General features: G+C 46.0%; 1 protein-coding gene across 3 annotated transcripts in view; it reads right to left on the bottom strand.

Annotated features, from left to right (window-relative positions):
* The window catches only part of KCTD1 (potassium channel tetramerization domain containing 1), a 174,246-nt gene that overhangs the window by 23,008 nt on the left and 133,189 nt on the right, over window positions 1-18,049 (bottom strand). For all 3 annotated transcript variants that reach the window (XM_026496137.4, XM_057313167.1, XM_026496136.4), the window contains exon 3: window positions 196-340. In XM_026496137.4, the coding sequence (XP_026351922.1) occupies window positions 196-340 (145 nt within the window). The remainder of the gene's footprint in view (window positions 1-195; window positions 341-18,049) is intronic.

Raw genomic sequence — 18,049 nt, 5'->3', positions numbered from 1 at the left:
AGTCCTCTTCTGGTCACATAAAACTTTAATGACCATATCCTCTATTTTACGAAGACGGTGTAACCATGTCAGAAACCTTTGATGCCGTGAGAGTTGGTATACATTAAAAACGTGGAGCTTGAAATGTTCTGGGGGGAGCGCATCAAAACAAATCACATATTTAATGCTATTGGTAATTTAACGTGAATCCCTCACCTTGAAATCATCAGGAATGAGGAGTTTTGATGTTCGTAGAAAATTCAAGATATATCTGAACATCTGTCCATCTCTGTCAATGAAATAATGCTGTTTGAGACTGTCCAAAACAATGGGCTCTGTACCATCAAAAAGTCTTCCGATTCTGTGATAGAAAAGAGGGAACAGTGAGAACAATTAGAATCGATTGTTTGGCCGCTAAAACTAAGAGCTACCGTTTTGTGTCACTGTCAAAGGTAGCAGTTTCAAAGATGGCAGTCAGGAAACATCACCCGATACGTAGTTATGCTTCTCTGAGAAGTACTGGTCCTTGCTTGATAAATATTTCAGGGCCAGACAATTCAAAATAGTCTCAGGCTTTCTCAAGTAAATCCTTTTATTCACTGTCTGGTACCTGTAAAGAAAATGTCCCTGACATGGTGATTATGGCTCAGTGCTGTCACTGTGATGGAAGAGTATGTCTTTCCCCTGGGTTACTTAAAACCACCTTCTCTGCTACTTAAAAAAAAAATGTTATTGCTCCAAAGTGTCTTTTAAATAGATTCTGTGGAGAAAGCAACTGTGTTTTTAAGAAATCTGTTTTCTGAGCTTTCCCCACCCATGAATCACAAACTTTCCAAAAATAAAGCAATGCCTATATGCTAACATCTACATTTAATTATAGAAAGGAATCACTGAAAATATCACTCGTCTAGGAGAATATGTTTTCCATTAACAATATACAGTCTAGTTTCTTAGGTCTCAGCAAAAATCATTTGTCACAGCCAGGCATTATTATAAAAAATAAATATTTGACCACCCCCAAAATATGATAGTACTGGAACATGAGTGGCTATGGGTAATTTTTAAAATCAGGAATCCACAGTATGTTTTTCCCATTTATAGAGTTAACATTTGAACAGTGTACTACAGTTAAAGCATTCTGCATCCATTCATTATCATTTGTCCCTTTAAGGATGGCTGAACCTACATACTTTAGGATATTTTCCGTTAATACAAAGTGGTCACATCTGCACCATAAACAAGTAGACAGCTGGCTAATGACAAACAAATATCCTGTATCAGAAAATAGAATTTACACTCGAGAAATCACTTCCTGGACCAAAAGGTGCATTGTACTTTTTCATTTCGAGCGTAGGTAGGCAAATGGCTCTGCTTTTTCATGAGAAGCTTTTTTGGAACTCATACAGTCTCTCTCTGATGTGGAACATCATTTTATTGCTTTGAAGACAATTTTGAAATCAAATGTTGATGTGACAGAGGTAATGGTAAATCAGTACTCTCACTGCTCCTAAAATACAACAAACAAACCAACAAATAGAGAAGCTGCTTCCCCTCCTTCCCCCAAAAGAAAAGCTTGGGCATTCGTTTCAATAAAAATCTTTTAAAGATAATTAGAAAACTCACGTCCTACCCGAAGGTAGTAAGTGCAAAGAAGAAAGCAACTAATTACAGTCAGGTCGTATTTCTAAAACTCAATATATTTTTCTCAGCTGATGTTTTTGTCCAACTTTCCATGAATGGAGGGTGATTCACAATTCCTTCCTTCCACACTTTATCCCGGGTGTGGCTCCCAACCTAGGACTCCTTCACTGCCTGCAACCTTGTCATTCATTTCCCATTAACACATCAATCAAACAGGCTCCAGAAATGACAGTGAAACTAAAACACACTTAGTCACTTATTTATAGTGTTTCCAGGACAGTTTGGTGTAGGATGGGAAAGAATGAGCCTTGTTTGCTTATTACTAAGACATTTTACTCTTCATTGTGAACATGATAAATTTACGGTTGACAGGCGAAGAAAACGGAGCTCTATTTATTAAGTGCTGTCCAGATAGCATGCACTATCCTTAGCACTTCATGGATGTGAAGGATCCATTATCCTCCTTTTAAAGATGAAGAAATAGGCTCAAAATGATGAGTAACTTGCCCAACTAGTTAAGTAGCATTGGGGGATTTGTGCAGTCTGTCTGATCTTAAAGGGGCCTCCCTACAATGAATGGAATGAAAAGAATGACCACTATGGAGGAAAGCTTTCGGTCTAGAGTTTTTACTTTCTGTCTTCTGTTTGTTTAGCAAGAGCTTTGCAATGAAATCCAAGTGTGTATATTGATTATTTTTGTGGCCTGTAGTATATGGGTATCAGTGACTGCAAGTCACTTTAGTCAAGAGATGAAACGTAAATATTTTATTCTTAAATAAATCCTATGCTTATTTTCTTATAAGCTCATTTTCAAAACCCAGACCTGGAGGTACTCGGGCACAGCATGAGTGATTAGTAAATCTCTACCGAGTCAATGAGTAAAGGAGTGACTGAGTGGTGAGGGGAATTGGGCTCGGCCCTTTCCTAGCTGTAATCTGGGGGAATCGGCTTCTCTGTATCTCCATCTCTCTTATAAATGTGTTTCTGGGCGCCTGGGTGGTTCAGCCGGTTAAACCTCTGCCTTCCGCTCAGGTCATGATCCCCATGTCGTGGGATCGAGTCCCCCATGAGCTCCCTGTTTGGCCGGGAGCCTGCTTCTCCCTCTCCCTCTGCCCCTTCCCCCCTGCTTGTGATCTCTCGGTCTATTAAATAAATACAATCTTTAAAAAAAAACCCAAAATGTCTGTTTCTTTTATAAAATTGCCATTTTTCTTGGGGTGTATGAGAAAATCAAATGGGGTCATGGCACGCTCACAAAGAGCACAGCAAGAGAAGGTATCCCAAACTAGCCAACAAAGCTTTCTATGAAAGCACATCTCAGAAGACCGCAGGCAATATAAGGAACAGGATTTAGGGGCCTAAGGGACCGTCCGGGCTGAGAGTCTTGTTAGAGCCCTTAGTGACGTGGGAGAAATGCGCCATTGAAAAGGCTTTCAGAGCGGAAAAAAACCACAAAAAACAAGAACAAACCCCACCTCGGGCAGATACAGGAAATTGGGCCTAGTTGCAATGAGAAGCCCCTTGCATCGCACGTGGCCGAAACAGGAGGCGCAAAGGGAAGAGCTGGGGGGAATTTGGAAGGAGGCCCAGCGTAGGCCGGAGGGGTGGCTGCGGTCCCTGGGCGATGCACTGGGGGAAGCCCGGTCTCCGGTCGGAATCACTCAGGCCGAAAGAGGGCGGCAGCTGAGGCGGGTGAGCCGGTGCCCACCCCCGGGCGAGGAGCCCCTGCGAGGCGCAGAGGCGCAGAACCGGGCGAAGCGCAGCGGAAGGAGAGGCCTGAAGATGGCGGCAACCCCGGCCGGGCCGCCGCCCAGGGCCCCCCATCCGCCCAGGGCCCCCCATCCGCCCACGGCCCGGCCGCGTGGTGTGCGCGGCAGCTGGGAGGGAAAGCGCTGTGGAGAGAAGGGCCAGACTTCCGAAGGACGAGCCCGCGGGCCGCGCCAGGCGCGTTACCGTCTGAGGTGCTGCGCCTCCCGGAAGAGGAGGAGGCGGCCCCATATTGGAGACACCAAATGTTAGGAGTAGTCAAGGGCAACGTTATGCAGCTGACTTTTTCTAATTTTAAAAGGAAGCGCGTTCTGAGCTGTGAAAACAATGCGGAAGGACAGGGCGGTGCCAGCGATCGTAAAATGGCGTCCCGGGGTCTGTTCTGAATGTGCCGTGGAAAAGCATTGTTTGGCTAAGCAAATAACGGGGTACATCGGCGGGGGCTGTATTTCTTGTGGACGTATGAATGGAGTTACAAATCAAACTGCAGTGATTTGTAAACTCTGGTGCCTGAAAACTATGTGGAACTGATTACAGTTTACTAACCTTGGAAGAACATTCCTGTTTTCCAACTGACCAAGACCAAGCTGGCTCCAGATGATGTATGGCCGCCTTGGGTTTTGGTGTGTTTTTTGTTATGTTTTTGTGTTTTTGACACTCATTGAAACAAATAGCAATGCTGAGAAAAACGTCCTTCCACGATTTTTTTTTTTTTTTTTACATTTTTTAACATTTTGTTTTGGACAATTTCAAACTTAAGCCAAAGCAGAGAAAATAATATGATGAACCCCCATGTGTCCATCCAGCTTCAAAAGCTAGCAACACTTGCCCAAGCTTGTTTCACCTATACTTCTATTGCTCCCTCTCCCTAGTGGGATTTTTATAGCAAACCCCAAGCATCCTGTCATTTTTATCTGTAAATATTTCATTAATAAGATTATAAAGGTTCACTAAAAATATGCATTAAAAGATACTAAAATATATTTCTCTTGCTTTTTAATATAAACATTGTTGATTATTGTTTATGAAACAAATAATGCAGGATCAAGTCTCCAAGGAAATTAAGCTCCTTCTTGTGGAAAGTAAGTCTGGTTCCCCACTATTGCTCCCCCTCTCCCTGGCATTAAAAAATGGTCTTAAATGAAAGGCTAGGGATAGGGCCTGATATACCTGGCTTAGTGTGAATCTGTCATTAAGAATTTATTTTTTCTTGTGCACTGAGTCATAGGACTTGGTTTCTTTAATTTACTGTGACTCAGTTCCTTAAGAATTTCCCTTTATTGTGTAGTCATTCAATTATTTATTCTACCCATATTCACTGAGCTTGACCATGTGAAATATAGGGAACGCTGTGGTGAATAAACCACACATTCCTTGCTTTCGTGGAATTTAACAGTCTGTGGGGCTGGGAATGCAGATCAAGTGCGGTGTGTCACTGGGTGTGCAGAATGGGTTATGGGAGTACACAGGAGGTGCACCCAACTCAACTTTGGGGAGGCATGGAAGAAAGAGAAAGTTCGGTGGAGATCTGAAGGACGAGCAGAAGTTGGCCAAGTACCAGGGCAGCAGGTAAGGTCAGGTAAGAAAGGAGAGGGGTAGGGAAGATAGAAAGGCTTGAAGCTAGAAGAAACCTGGCATGTGAATACTCCCCACGGGGGCAGAGTCAGGCCGCCGAAAAAAGGAGGCTGGAGCAGCAGAGTCAGATCGTGAAAAGCTGCATAAGCCACGTCAAGGAGTCTAGATTCGGTTTCGAGGCCAGTGGGGGCTGATGTCAGGCTATGCTCTCCAATGATGTCAAGGAAAAGAGCAAATTTAGACGTGAGACTGAATGAAATACAATCTGCAATCACATCTCAAAGATGCAGTTTGTGGCTTGTCCAAATCCTTTCTCCTCTGCCTTGCTTTTGACTGTATTATTTGCATACAGCAGTGGCTCTTAGCCCTGGTGGCACACTGAAATCACCCAAGGAGCTTTTAAAAAATACTACCAGATATTCTCATGTAATTACTGCTTAGGGATGGGGCCCAGGCTTCTCCCCTACGTCTGATGAACAGCTGAGTTGAGAACCAGTGCAAAGGAGGATGAGCACAGACTGAAGAAGAACAAGTCAACATCATGGACTTGAGAGGTTTAAGGTTAGTCCTTCTGTCACTTTGAACTGTCACAGCACCTCTTCCTAAATAGCCAACCACACTTCTAGAAGCGAAAGATCTCCAGGATGACCTAGATCAACGTCCTATTTTACAAATGGAGAAACGGAGTCCCAAATACATAATGCTCAAGGATGCACAGCTGGCTAGACACGGAACTGGCTCTGAACCCACCACGCTGTCCCTGGGGAAATGGGGAGAGGTCACATTCAAGCCCTGGAGGCCAACTGCTCTAAACTTGTTATTACATATTGAATTGTATTATGTGCCAAAGAGTGAGCTGGCTGTTTTATGGGTTTTATCTCATTTGGTTTTACAATTAGCCTATGAGGTGGCCATATTATTCTCATTTCACAGAGGAGGAATCTGAAGCCCAGAATGGTTGTCACTTGGCTTAAGTTACAATCTGGGTCTGATTCTAAAGCCTGTGTTCTTGACCGGTACTTTACAATGCCTTTTCATGTGCAATTTCAAACAAACGAAATGACAACCACTTTCCTTGAGGAATGCATAATTTTTATAGTTCAATAGAGTTTGCTAATGTTGCATGTTATTCCAAGAAAATTTAGTGTTTAACATCTTTGTAGAGAAACTATTTAATAGCCGTGAAACAAAACGTTGAGGCTCAGGGGCTGGGTGGTGGCGGACTCAGTAGGTACCTTAAATTCCACGGAACCAAATCAAAACACTCCAGGACTTCAGAGGTTACTTTCAAACGGTTGGTACAATGTGACGGGGCATAAAATGGGATGGGAAAGTGAGCGTTCTGAGGACAATGACAATTTCTGGGGAGAGGAATGACACAAGGTTCCAACTGCATTTACCTTGCAGCTCTTGTGTTCCTTTATGTGCTGTGACCCTACTTTTAATTCTGACACACCCCCATGGGATTTATCACTTTACAGCTAAGGAGAGGTTTCCAACACTTCTAAGGCTCCAGATACCCCACCTCCCTCCTGCAGCCTGGTGAACATTGAGCGCCATGGTGTGTAATACGACACCGGGCCCTGCGGGTCAATCCTTTCTATTCTCCAGAGCCAGAAAGTGCATGGTGATTATACAGTGAGGGAGGCAGTAGGAGAAGCGTTCATCTGCAATGGCTCAGGACCCACTTGCTCAGGGAGGGTGCAGAAGACCCTGCCCGGGGGTGAGAACGAAGCGGCAAAGACAGACCAAGGGGAAAGCAGGCGAGAAAAGGTCAGGACCAAGGCTGTTGGGCTTGTCACCCAGTTAGCTTCCCTTTGCCAAGAAATACCTTGTTCTCAACTCCTGGGCATCCAAGTCATGGAAAATATGGTTTGGACTCAAGGAAAAGATCTCATTTAGTTTCGGGTCCAGATTTATTTTGTTGGTTAAGAGATTCAGAGGCAACTGACAAATTCCCCTTTGAGCATCTGGGGGATATTTTTAAATTAGAAAAGTGAGACCTACTCATTGTTGAAAATTGAAAAAGTGTAGACTAGAGGACACAGAAGCAGCAGAAGAGAAAAACAATCTGCCATGAGCCCATCAATTAGGACATTACTTTTTAAAAAATCCCATTTGCAGAGTATTTTTCTTTGAATAATTTTGTTTTCAGAAGCACTTGGACCTTCATACTTTATGTCTATCATTCCAAGTTAGTCTGTTACGTTAGTAAGTGATGTCTACTGCTCCAAGTACATTCCCAACCAAGTCTCTGTCCTAATATTTGAAACCTGGGAAAGACAGCAGATGGGGTACTGAGCTGGGTGGAGGTGGGTGTGTTTGTGCCTGCGTGACCATGAGTGCGGGGGTGTGCCCGCTCGTGGGGTGTGTGGACAGCTGTCACTGCAGGTGAAACCAGACTCAGGACAGCAGAGGGGGAGAAAGACATGGAGAGAGGAGACAGTATTGCAACCAGGGTGTGCCTCTTCCCCTTTTCTGCTTTGATGGGAAAGGAGGGAAACAGTGGTGGAAGGGAAGAGACAGGTTAGATTGATACCTGAAAGTTAGACCCTTGGGAGTCTATATTTGGAGTTCAATATTGTAATCTTTCTATCTTTGCATATATTTCTAAATGTCCATAATAAAAAATAAGTTTTTCTTTTAAAAAAGGGGGGAATGCTGGGTATGATTATAAGGTTTAAAAAGAAAGAAATCACCAGTCCACTTACTGTTTTAGAAGCCTGAGTTATCATAAATAGTGTTTAATATGCTTAAAGTGTTATAACCATTAGAACAAGTCTAGGAAGAGTTCTTTATAGTTCCCTCACGTGGAAAATTTCCTCTATATTTCATGAACACAGATACAAATTAATTCAGAGCTTGTTATAGAAATGGACAGAAGTAATTTAAGGAGAAGGGGGAAAATACCTTCTTGGTAAGAACAAACAAAACAAATTGTATCTACTTATGGGGAAGTAATGTTTCCAGTACTGTTCCCTGAGGCAGCATCATTTTCTTAAATGATACATAGAACTGAAGAAACCAGGGGAGAAAGGAAAGGCAAGTTTAAAATATAAGAAAAACTATGAGAGCAAAACAACCTGGAACTTGGCGTTTTGGAGAATTGATCACTGCTGGGACTACTGATGGCCGAGGGAGAGTTTGGAGCCACTCAGGGGGTTGTAATCCTCCAGGAATCTCAGGAGTGTTCCCCAGGACTCTGACTACAACAATTTTTTTTTTAATTCCAAGATTATATTGACTGTTAACTATGAAAAATGTATTATTACAATTAACATGATTTTTTTTAAACACCAGATTTTACGTAAGTAGGCTTTTTATTTCTGCATTTATTGAGTGCCTACCATGTTCCCGGTGCTCGGCCAGGCCTTTTAAAATAAGCATGATGCAGGCTCACTGGGAGCCAAGGAGGACAAGGGGCGGGGCGGGGGGGGTGGGTACCTAGCTAGCCCAGGGCAGGCAGGGACGGCTTCCTGCAGGAGGCAATGAATGTCTGTGCAGTCCTAGGGATCACGAAGTATAAGGAGAGAGGTACAGGGGCTTGGAAAAGGGATTTCAGGCAAGAAGGAACATGATGGTGGGAACAGAGGAAGTGAAGAGCAACTCTCTTACAGTGTGGAGCCCAGCGGAGCATGGAAGGGCGCCGTTATTCCCAAGAGCTTGGGTGTGGTGCTTCCCGGAGTGTTTCAGGGGCCCCCAGCACATTCAGCCCTAAAACTCACAGAACTGGGTTTGAATCCTGACTTCACCATCTTTCAGACCAAATCGATGAGTTTTGATTTCTTCATCTGAGAAATGGGATAATAACCCTAGCCCGAAGAATTCTTAGGAGAATAAACGGATGTCCAATAAGAACCACGTTCCTGAGAATTCACTCTGTGCAGGACACAGTACCGAGTGCTCACAACACGCCGACTAGGTTTTACGGGGACGCTGTGGCCAGCTTCTCGGCCCGGAGGGCAGAATTCACACTCGGGCAGCTGGACTGCAAGACCCCAGCTCGGAGCCACTCCCTGACTGCCGGGTGCTCGCTCGGCTCTTCGGCAGAGCACTGCGCCCACCTGGCACGAGCTCAGGAGATGCTGGCAGATTTTCGTCCTTCGGAGATGGCGGGCTGTGCCAAAACGGAATTCTGACCGTCTATGAAACCCTGTTGTGCATCTGGAATTGGCAGAAAACCTTTACAGTCACCTGGTCCTGTTCCCTGGTTTGAGCAAATGCCTGCTTAAAAATGATTTCTAGAGCTATTTTTCTAAGATCGGTCCAGCATCAGATCATCATATCCTCCCTTGGGAGGACACATGGGTATTTTCGGCTCGAACAGTTTCTGTTTAGGTTTTCTGTCACTTTCTATTTGGGGAGGCAAACACGCACAGGTGCACACGAGCCTGCCCCGGTCACCCACCCTGCCCTCCTCCCAACAGTCTGTGCTCTATTGGGAGGGATTTTTGACCCTCCTTTTTTCTCTTGATTTAAACCTCTACAATATGTTTTCCATTTTACAGTCATAATTATTCAGAGAAAAATGTTGTAATAGCTAGCATTTTTTGAGTTTAAGACACAATGTTAAAAACTTTATGGATTATCAGATTTAAGCCTCACAGCAACTCCATAAAAGTAGTATTTTGACTTTACTGATGGAGAAACGGAGGCAACAGCCATCAGGTAACTCGCCGAGGGGCCCCGAGCTCTGCAGGCTCCTTTCTCTGCAGACTGAGGGCCAGTCCATAAGCTCCGTGCTATCCCCGGCCCTCAGTGGCTGTCTGTCCCAGAACATTCTGCCCCCTTCCCCCTCCTGCTCTGACCCCTCCCGCCAGCCTTCATGCACCTTGCAGTGCCACTCCGTTTTTCAGGTTTCTAGTTTGTTATACCAGCAAACTCCTCCGTATGTGTTCCCATTGATTTTAATCTGTTTTTGAGTGACTGTGCTCATTCCTGGGCTTCTGATATTAGCAGACCTCACGACTGCACGAGCGCTCTCCCGCGTGAGGACCCATTCCCCATCCTCCGCCCACGCATCAGTGTCCTAAGGAGGGAGCGGCCTCAGCCTGCCCCCTGGGACTGCGCTCTCCCGGTGGCCCCGCTCTCTCTGTGGCACTGGGAGGTAATGAGCCTCAAGGGCATGTGGAAGGGAACCTGCCCCATGTCCTCTGCTGTTTGCCTGGTCCAGACTATGGCAGCTGGCTTCCAACATGTCAGAGCAGCCACTGCAGAGAAAAGCGTCCTATTTACTATATGCCCCTATGAGAGGACCATGGTGAAGCCAGCGGTTTCTATTTTCAATTTAACCATTTTTGCCTGCTTGTCCCAGGCCCGCAAAACAGCAGTGTACAATGAAGTACTTCATTATTTTGCTTAGTACCCCTAAGTGAAAAACCAGACACTTCACACGGTGCTTCATTAAAACAAAAGAACGAGAAAAATACAATTTACCTAAAAATGAGGTGAATGCTTTTTCAAAACCTAACAGAAGATGATGGAAGAAAGCAGGTGAATCTACCCTGACTCCTCTGTACCCTGCTTCTCCACACACACGCACACCCACAGTGCGGACACCGTTCAAGGCTCTTCGCGCAGCGACAGAGACTGGCTCCACCGCTCCAGAGAAGGAGAGGTGGTTGGATGAATGAAAATGACTGACCCTGCCTCCCTTCAGAGTGACGAGGAAGCTTGAGAGCACGTTCAGAAACTAGGCTTCCAGAGACAAAGCCCGAGGGAGGACATCAAGCCCCCGGACCGTGAGCTACACCACTCCGGAGGGAAGGAAGCCTGCAAGCTGGACAGGGTCACAGTCACACAGCTGCAAAAGTCTATCAACATTGCAAAGAACATGTAAAAGGCCCATACTGCCATTTTTTAAAAAATTCCACTTGCTTCTTCAAATCATGATGGACAACATGCCTGGTGGGCCTTTTAATCTGAGAAGATTAAGATTCTGAATTCATGTCACAAGAGTATTTCAATAATCACCAAGTCAAGATGACATATGAAAAATACGAAGTTTCTACCAGCTCATGATTCAAAGACAACATTCTCGGGTGTGTGTGGTTGGGAAAGCAGGAACACGGAGCTGACAGCATCCTGCCTTTGGCTACGCCACGGTCAACAATGCGCTCTTGTAGGTGTGTGTCTTGCGTAACCATCTCCGCCCTGCTGGGGTTTATCATAGTGCAAGAATTTACCCCGAGGCACCGAGCCGGTCCATAGACACCTAAGCAGGGGTGTTAGTTGTCTGTATTTCTCCCCGTCCCTTCCAACACCAATCAGAACCAAGCCCTAACCTGCAAAATTTCAAGAAGTGAACGTTCCCGGCTAATAACAAGAATTTCTTCTTTCTTCTCTTCCTTTTCAGAAGATCATTAAACAGAAGGTGACAAGTTACAGCGTCACTGGACGCCATTGCTTCTCCTACTTGCTGCTCCATTTGGAAGTCCTTCGGGAGAAGCGCACTGAAGCCAGAGCTCATTGGACAAAGAAGTACTTTTTGCTAAGTTCTAAAATCTACATAAAGGATTACAAATGGGTTCATGCAGAGCCCCACAGAATGTAGTTGGAAATACAAGCTGTACTGTCACTGCTGTTTGTAACCGGCCCAGACACACAGCCACAGTGAAGACCAGAGCTTCATCCGTATTTGACATGGTTCCCTAGGTTCGCTGGGCTGTTACAATCTTTATTCCAGTCCATTTTAATGTATGCGACAACGTCCTCTGCATCCCACCCTTCATGCCGTCTTGCTCCTTCTGCAGCGTACCATCAAAACGGTGACGTGTTGACGAAGTACCTTCCTTAGGGCCCCTCAGATTATGGATCAGTGGGATACACTTAAAAGATCCTTCTTTTCTGCTTTGCTATTGACTGCTTGCACTGCTTTGAGACTAGAGGAGTTTTCATTTTCTTAGGTAAGCTCTCAAGCCCTCAGGGCCCCCTAAACCGTTTCTTAAAAAAAAAAAAAATCAATTTTTGGAGGGATGGCAGGGGCCTTGACGAGTCTAATGAAGCCAGGCAGGGGCTGTGGAACGCATCGGCTCAGAGCACGAAAGCAAGTCTGGACGCGCTCAGATCCACCTTGCAGTGACGAAGCCCTTGGCCTGGCAAGGTTCACCGCTGTTTGAAAGTGGGGGGTAGCTGTTATGCACAGTTGTCATTTATCTTCTGAATATGGGAACACAGTAAGAAAAACTGTGCAGAAGTAACAATAATCATTACCACCAAAAAAGAGACGCAGCAATGTCATTACCAAGCAAAGTGACACATGGCATTTATGTACCAGCAGGAAGCCAGGATGCAGTGACAGCGTCATTTCCATTGACACTGCATCTTCATTAGATTCAGATGGTCCAGAAAATAGCTGGTATCATTGGGGGACTGAGACATGGATTCTTTTTTTTTTTTTCTTTAACATTTTCAAATGCAATCATCACCAGATTGGAGCTTCTGGGTGTCTGCCTTTGGAATATGAATACACAACATGCATACGGTTGTAAGAGTACAACTGATTTCTCCATCCCTCCCCCACCTCTCACACTTCCTTCCTTCTCCAGGGCCACCCTGGGCACACTCAGAAGCCCACCATCAAGGCATTAAGCCCCCACTTCAGCCTGCTGCTTTAGGGACCAATTGTTGCTTTTGGTTTTTTTTTTTTTTTTTTTTGAAGGTTTTATTTATTTGAGAGAGACAGTGAGTGAGCATGAGCTGGGGGAGGGGCAGAGGGAGAGAGACACGCAGACTCTGTGCTGAGCATGGAGCCCAACATGGGGCTCGATCCCAGGACTCCAATGCAGGGCTTGATCCCAGGACCCCGAGATCATGACCTGAGCCGAAGTCGGACACTTAACCAACTGAGCCACCCAGGCACCCCCAATTCTTGCTACTTTCTATCTCCAGGCATCCTGAGAGTAATCCTTCAGAGGGAGAATATTGATAATCCATCTAGGTAAAGCTATAAATCCTGCATTTTTACTGAAAAGAAATGGCATTTTAATGGGTCACTTCTATAACGACAATAGAACAAACCATCTGGCAGACGTAGCTGACCCGATTTTTCTACCAACATACCTCGGCTTTCGGCAGAGGGCATCTGTGTGCTTAGTGGACCCATAAGGGATCCTTCAGTGTGACTTTCTGAGGTTTACTAGTAGTATTATTATTATTTTTAGTTTACTACTATTTTTAAAATTCTCAAAATTGAAATGCCAATGACAACATCATGTCTTTGGGTTTTGAATAATAAATTGTTCTGTTTGGAACTTAAGGGGGAGGAGTTTATCTTCTGCATTGGCGTAATACAGAAGACTCCCCCAACTTGAGAATAACTTGCATTGTTTTATTTCAGCCACGAACACACACAGCAGAGACACCTCATGGTGTCTTCCTTTCTGATACAAAGAGATTTCACGTCTCTGTGAAGTGGATCATGGCGGCCTGGGAAGAGGCTATCAAGACTTATATGGCAGACACACGAATAACGCTGTGGGGTGTAACACTCCTGCCCACAGAACTCTCTCCACGACCAAAACGCAGTTCGTCTTTTGGAAATTCACCTAAAACGTTTCAGCGTTGGTCCTCGTTTGCCATAAAGTAGGGCTCGGAGGAAGCCCTCCGCCAGAATCGGTTATGTGGCTGACAGAAGCTACACTTTGTTTTGTTTCAAAGAAACTACATGGTTTGAGGAGCCAAAGTCACATGAGATTCACGAGCTGGGTTCTGTGAAATAACACTGTCAATTCTAAGCCCTTTTAATGGAATTGTTCTTAACACACTTAATAAAGTGAAGTATATTTTTCACATGTTAACTTTGTGAAAGATTACCAGAATCTTCTATGAACTACCTACTAATTAACTTTTCAAACAAGTAAGTAGAACATAGAGTTTATTATTATAAAGTACTTTCTTGTACGATGAGGGGAAACATAAAAATACAAGGAAAAACACAGAGCAAAAATGACTGGGCACGGCTCAATGACACTATTCGTTATGACATATCAGAAGGAGCACCGTCAGTGCTTTTGTCCCAAGTGACGAGAATCAAGCCAGAATCAGTAAGAAAAGTCTCGCTTTAATGACTTGTGTCTTGCCACACCGCGGCCATCCCCACCCTGCCGGGGACGCTGGCACGTTTCTCTTCCACACCCTCGTCTGCAGTCCCGGTGCCCCAACTGAGCTGCCTGCGGACCGCCTGACGCTGATGAGAACCGCAGGCTCCCCTCAGACCTGACCTACAGGTCACGCAAATGGTGGGCAGGGCCCAGGAACCTGCATTCCTGACTCTGGTGCGCGGGGATTAGGGAGGAGGTGTCAGTGGAGGAAAACACTCAGAAGACAGGTGTCACCCTTCTGTCTGGGTTGTTGAACTGGGGTGATTTAGTCCCTTCTCCTCACTCGTTCCCTTAGGGTAACTAGACTAGGAAATCCCTTTCTGGGCTCTGCCTTGAGAAAAAAGCAGGTACTTCTTTGCCTCTAAGTCCTCACGATTCAAAGACGACATTCTCGGTGTGTGTGGTTGGGGAGCAGGGGCACGGAGCTGACAGCACCCTGTTCCTCACGTTACGGGGGCATAAGTCCTCACGTTACCCTAGCACCTAAAGAACCGGGTGAAGGCCCCCTTAAGAATCAAGTGGCTTGAACTTATTGTGGATGGCCTGCCCTCTTGGCTCATGACCATCTTTAGAACATAGTTCCGGAAGGTGGTAAGAAGGACTACGTGGCTATATTAGAATACCCCAAGCCCTGTTCCAGACCAATGAAACCGGAATCTTCGAGGGGAGGCCCAGGTTGGTTGGCTTGTTTGAGCTCCCGGGGGTTCTAACCCGCCTCCAGGGTTGAAAAGTGCAAGTACAGGAGAGGAAACCACAGAGGGCCTGCAGCGGAGCGGGAGAGGGACTCCTGCTCCGTCCCTTGACCTCTTGGAGTTGCAGTGCTTTTATCTGTACGCGGGGGTGAATGACAGTCCCTAGCTCTAAGATCACGGTGGCACGTTAGATGAGAAACACACATAATGAGCCCAGCCTGGCCTTGGAACTGAACTATTCTGAACATCTTGACTCAGTTACTTGCCCTTCGTTGTTTTGAGGACCTGGCCTCCGTGCATAATATTTCACCCAATAATTAATTCACATATCAAGCAAACTTTGGAACGTCCGCTCGGCGGCTGGCACAATGCTGTATCCAGAGTACAGGATAGAGACTGAGCGAGAAAGAGCTTCCCGACGACAGCGTTTCTATAGAAAATCAGGTGGAGTTCCTGGCGAGGGAGAAGTTCAGAAAGATGGAGAACACGACCCCCGGTCCGGCCCTGAGCTGCTTCACGCTGGGTACCCAGGGCTCCGCCCCACCCTCACGGCTCTGCCATCGAGAGGTCCGGGGTGGCACGGTGGCCTTCACCTTCCTTCCGGCCCAAACCAGGAGCGGCCTAGGGGATAAGCCAGCTTCGTTGCTTGTCACCCAGGGGCTTCGGCCCACATTTATTTACTTATTTTTTAACTATTTTGGTCAAAACCAAGTATCACCTCAGTGACCAATGAATGCAAAATTAAAGAAAATATATCAGGAACAGTATTAGGGTCAGCAGCCCCGCAAGGAGATCTGGGGTGACCTGGCCTTGAGCTCTTCCACATCCATGGCCCGGAGAGCGGACTTCGCCCCGCATCTCCCTCCCGCCGAGCTGAGGGGTGAGCGTACAATAGTAGCTGCACCAGGCAGCACGAGATGCATAACAGAACTCGGAAGACGCAACTGGGCCGAGATCCGGGTGCTCTGTGAGACCGAAGCGACAAAAGTCTGCTTCTAAACCAGCACTAACACGTCAACTAGATTTCGTCTTGAAAATTCAGATGAGCAAATAAGCAGGGATAAAATGATCTTCCGGCTTAATACAGGGGGCAAACTATATCCCAAAGTGGGCGCATTTATTCTCTGTGTTATTCTTCTTACTACCTTACTTGGTCCTAACTCGAATACCATGGACTGTCTACTCACCGCGTGTCCTCCCCGCTCCCCCACGTAAACCACAGGAGAGCAAGGGCTTCCGCTGGCCAGTGTCTGCTCTGGCCGCGGGGGAGCACGGAAGGAATCGTCCCAGAGGATGAAAGACCAGGACAGGGAAAACTACAGGCTATAGCATGGCTACGTTTTTCTCTCCAGTATGCTCTAAGACAAGACTTTATGAGTTAGATTACTATAAAAGCGAGGTCTGTTTTGTTCCCAAGTGGCAGGGGAAGTTTGCTGAATCCGCCAGTAGCGTGGTGTGAAGTTCCTGGCTTTTCAGTACGGAAGAGAAAATCCAGTTTCATCATTTAAAAAAAAAAAAAAAGTCTTTTGAAACTGGTTTCATTTACCCTTTGCCTATATAACTGAGGAGCAATTTTGGAAAAGCAATATTGTAAGATGACAAGAAGAGACAGAGAAGAGGAAAATTGCCCCGATGACCCTGGAGAAACTTTCCATTTCTCATTTGCCAGGTGCTTTACCTCCTTTTCAACCCCCGCCCCCCAGTAAACTAATTTTCTTTTTTAAAAGATCAGCCCATCCTAGCAATCAAAACTGTTCACCATTAGGTTAGACTGCCCTCATTTTATGCATTTCCATGGGCGTTTTCAAAGCAGCAGGGATATGCTCCCTCCTTCCATCTGTGCCGAGAGTTCGCATCTCAGGATAACTTTCCCAATAATCTGTTCTGTGATTTTTTTTTTTTAAACTTGAGATAGACGTTGCATTATAAGATTTATTTATTTGAGAGAGAGAGAGAGCGAGCACAGAGGGGAGGGACAGAGGGAGAGGGAGAGACAGTCTTAAGCAGACTCCACATGGAGCACGGAGCCCGATGGGGGCTCCATCTCACGAGCTCACAACCTGAGCTCAAACCAAGAGTCGGACACTTAACTGATCGCACCACACAGGCGCCCCCACAGACACTGCATTATAAATCATGCTGATCTAAAGAGTAGGTTATAATAAAAAGCCCCCTGTTCAGTGCCCTGCAGTAATTCTGCAAGAGAGCTCCGTGAACTGTGTGCCAGGGAGGATGCATTTTTTTTCCTGGCATTTTTGTTGGGATCCTGAAATGCGGGCCTGCGTGATGACAGGACTGGACCTGTGCCTAGGGCCTGTTGTACGAAACTGGAACCGAGAAGTCACAGAGTCACAGCACAGGATTACAGAAAACATCCTAGTCTGACCTAGCACGATGACAGGGAAATCCACACACGAGCATCCGGTCGCCCTGCGAGTGTGCGCACCCATCCCTTCACAGCGCACTCCTCCAGCTCTCCTTTCCGGGCAGCTCCCCGTGCACCACGCTTTCACGGCTCACACATCGAGAGTGAAGCACGCCAGGAGCCGGATCTCTGCTGGCAAAGCACACATGTTTGGCATCTCCGTCCTAAAGCTTCAAATACACACACCCCTTGGGTGGCCATGGGTGTTGACTGTAAGGCTGAAAGCCCAGTCTCTGGAGTTTTGCAATTACCTACGTACGCCAGTGTGCTTAGTAACTCTGCGGCTATTCAGGAGAGCCCGATTTAGCATAATCTACTTATGTGGGAGCTAACTCATGTACCGGGTTTAAAACACACAAAAGCTCAGTCAAGCAGTCAGATCGGATGGCTCAGGGGACTGTAACATGAGATCTTGTCTTTCACCTCTAGGTCGCTGGCTGACCGGCTCTGTTAGTTAAGACCCCTGCCTTATTACCTCCCCAGAGGTTTCACTCATTAGCAGTAACAGCCCACTTTCCGGTTTTAAAAAGCCCACCATCATCTGAATAACCATCCATATAGCCGCTGTTCATCCTGCTTTTGTTCAAGGTGATAATAAAGGATGAAATGGACCTCACTTTGGACTCAGACTCGTGTCTTCTTTTAAAGCACAGAATGTTTTTGCTTTAAGTAGGCTCTGCTCTGTGCCCAGCGTGGAGTCCAACTCGGGGCTTGAACTCATGACACTGAGATCAAGACTTGAGCTGAAATCAAATTGGACGCTTAACCATCTGAGCCTCCCAGGCGCCCCGCACAGAATGTTTCTTTCATCTCTCACACGCCTGTGTGACTATAACGACATTTCAGTGGCAACAGCGGGAAATTTTAAA

This window comes from Ursus arctos, unplaced genomic scaffold (genome assembly GCF_023065955.2).
Source record: "Ursus arctos isolate Adak ecotype North America unplaced genomic scaffold, UrsArc2.0 scaffold_17, whole genome shotgun sequence".
NCBI classification, from domain to species: Eukaryota; Metazoa; Chordata; class Mammalia; order Carnivora; family Ursidae; genus Ursus; species Ursus arctos.
Note: the sequence above shows the minus strand (reverse complement) of the source record. Positions and strands in the feature narration are given on the sequence as shown.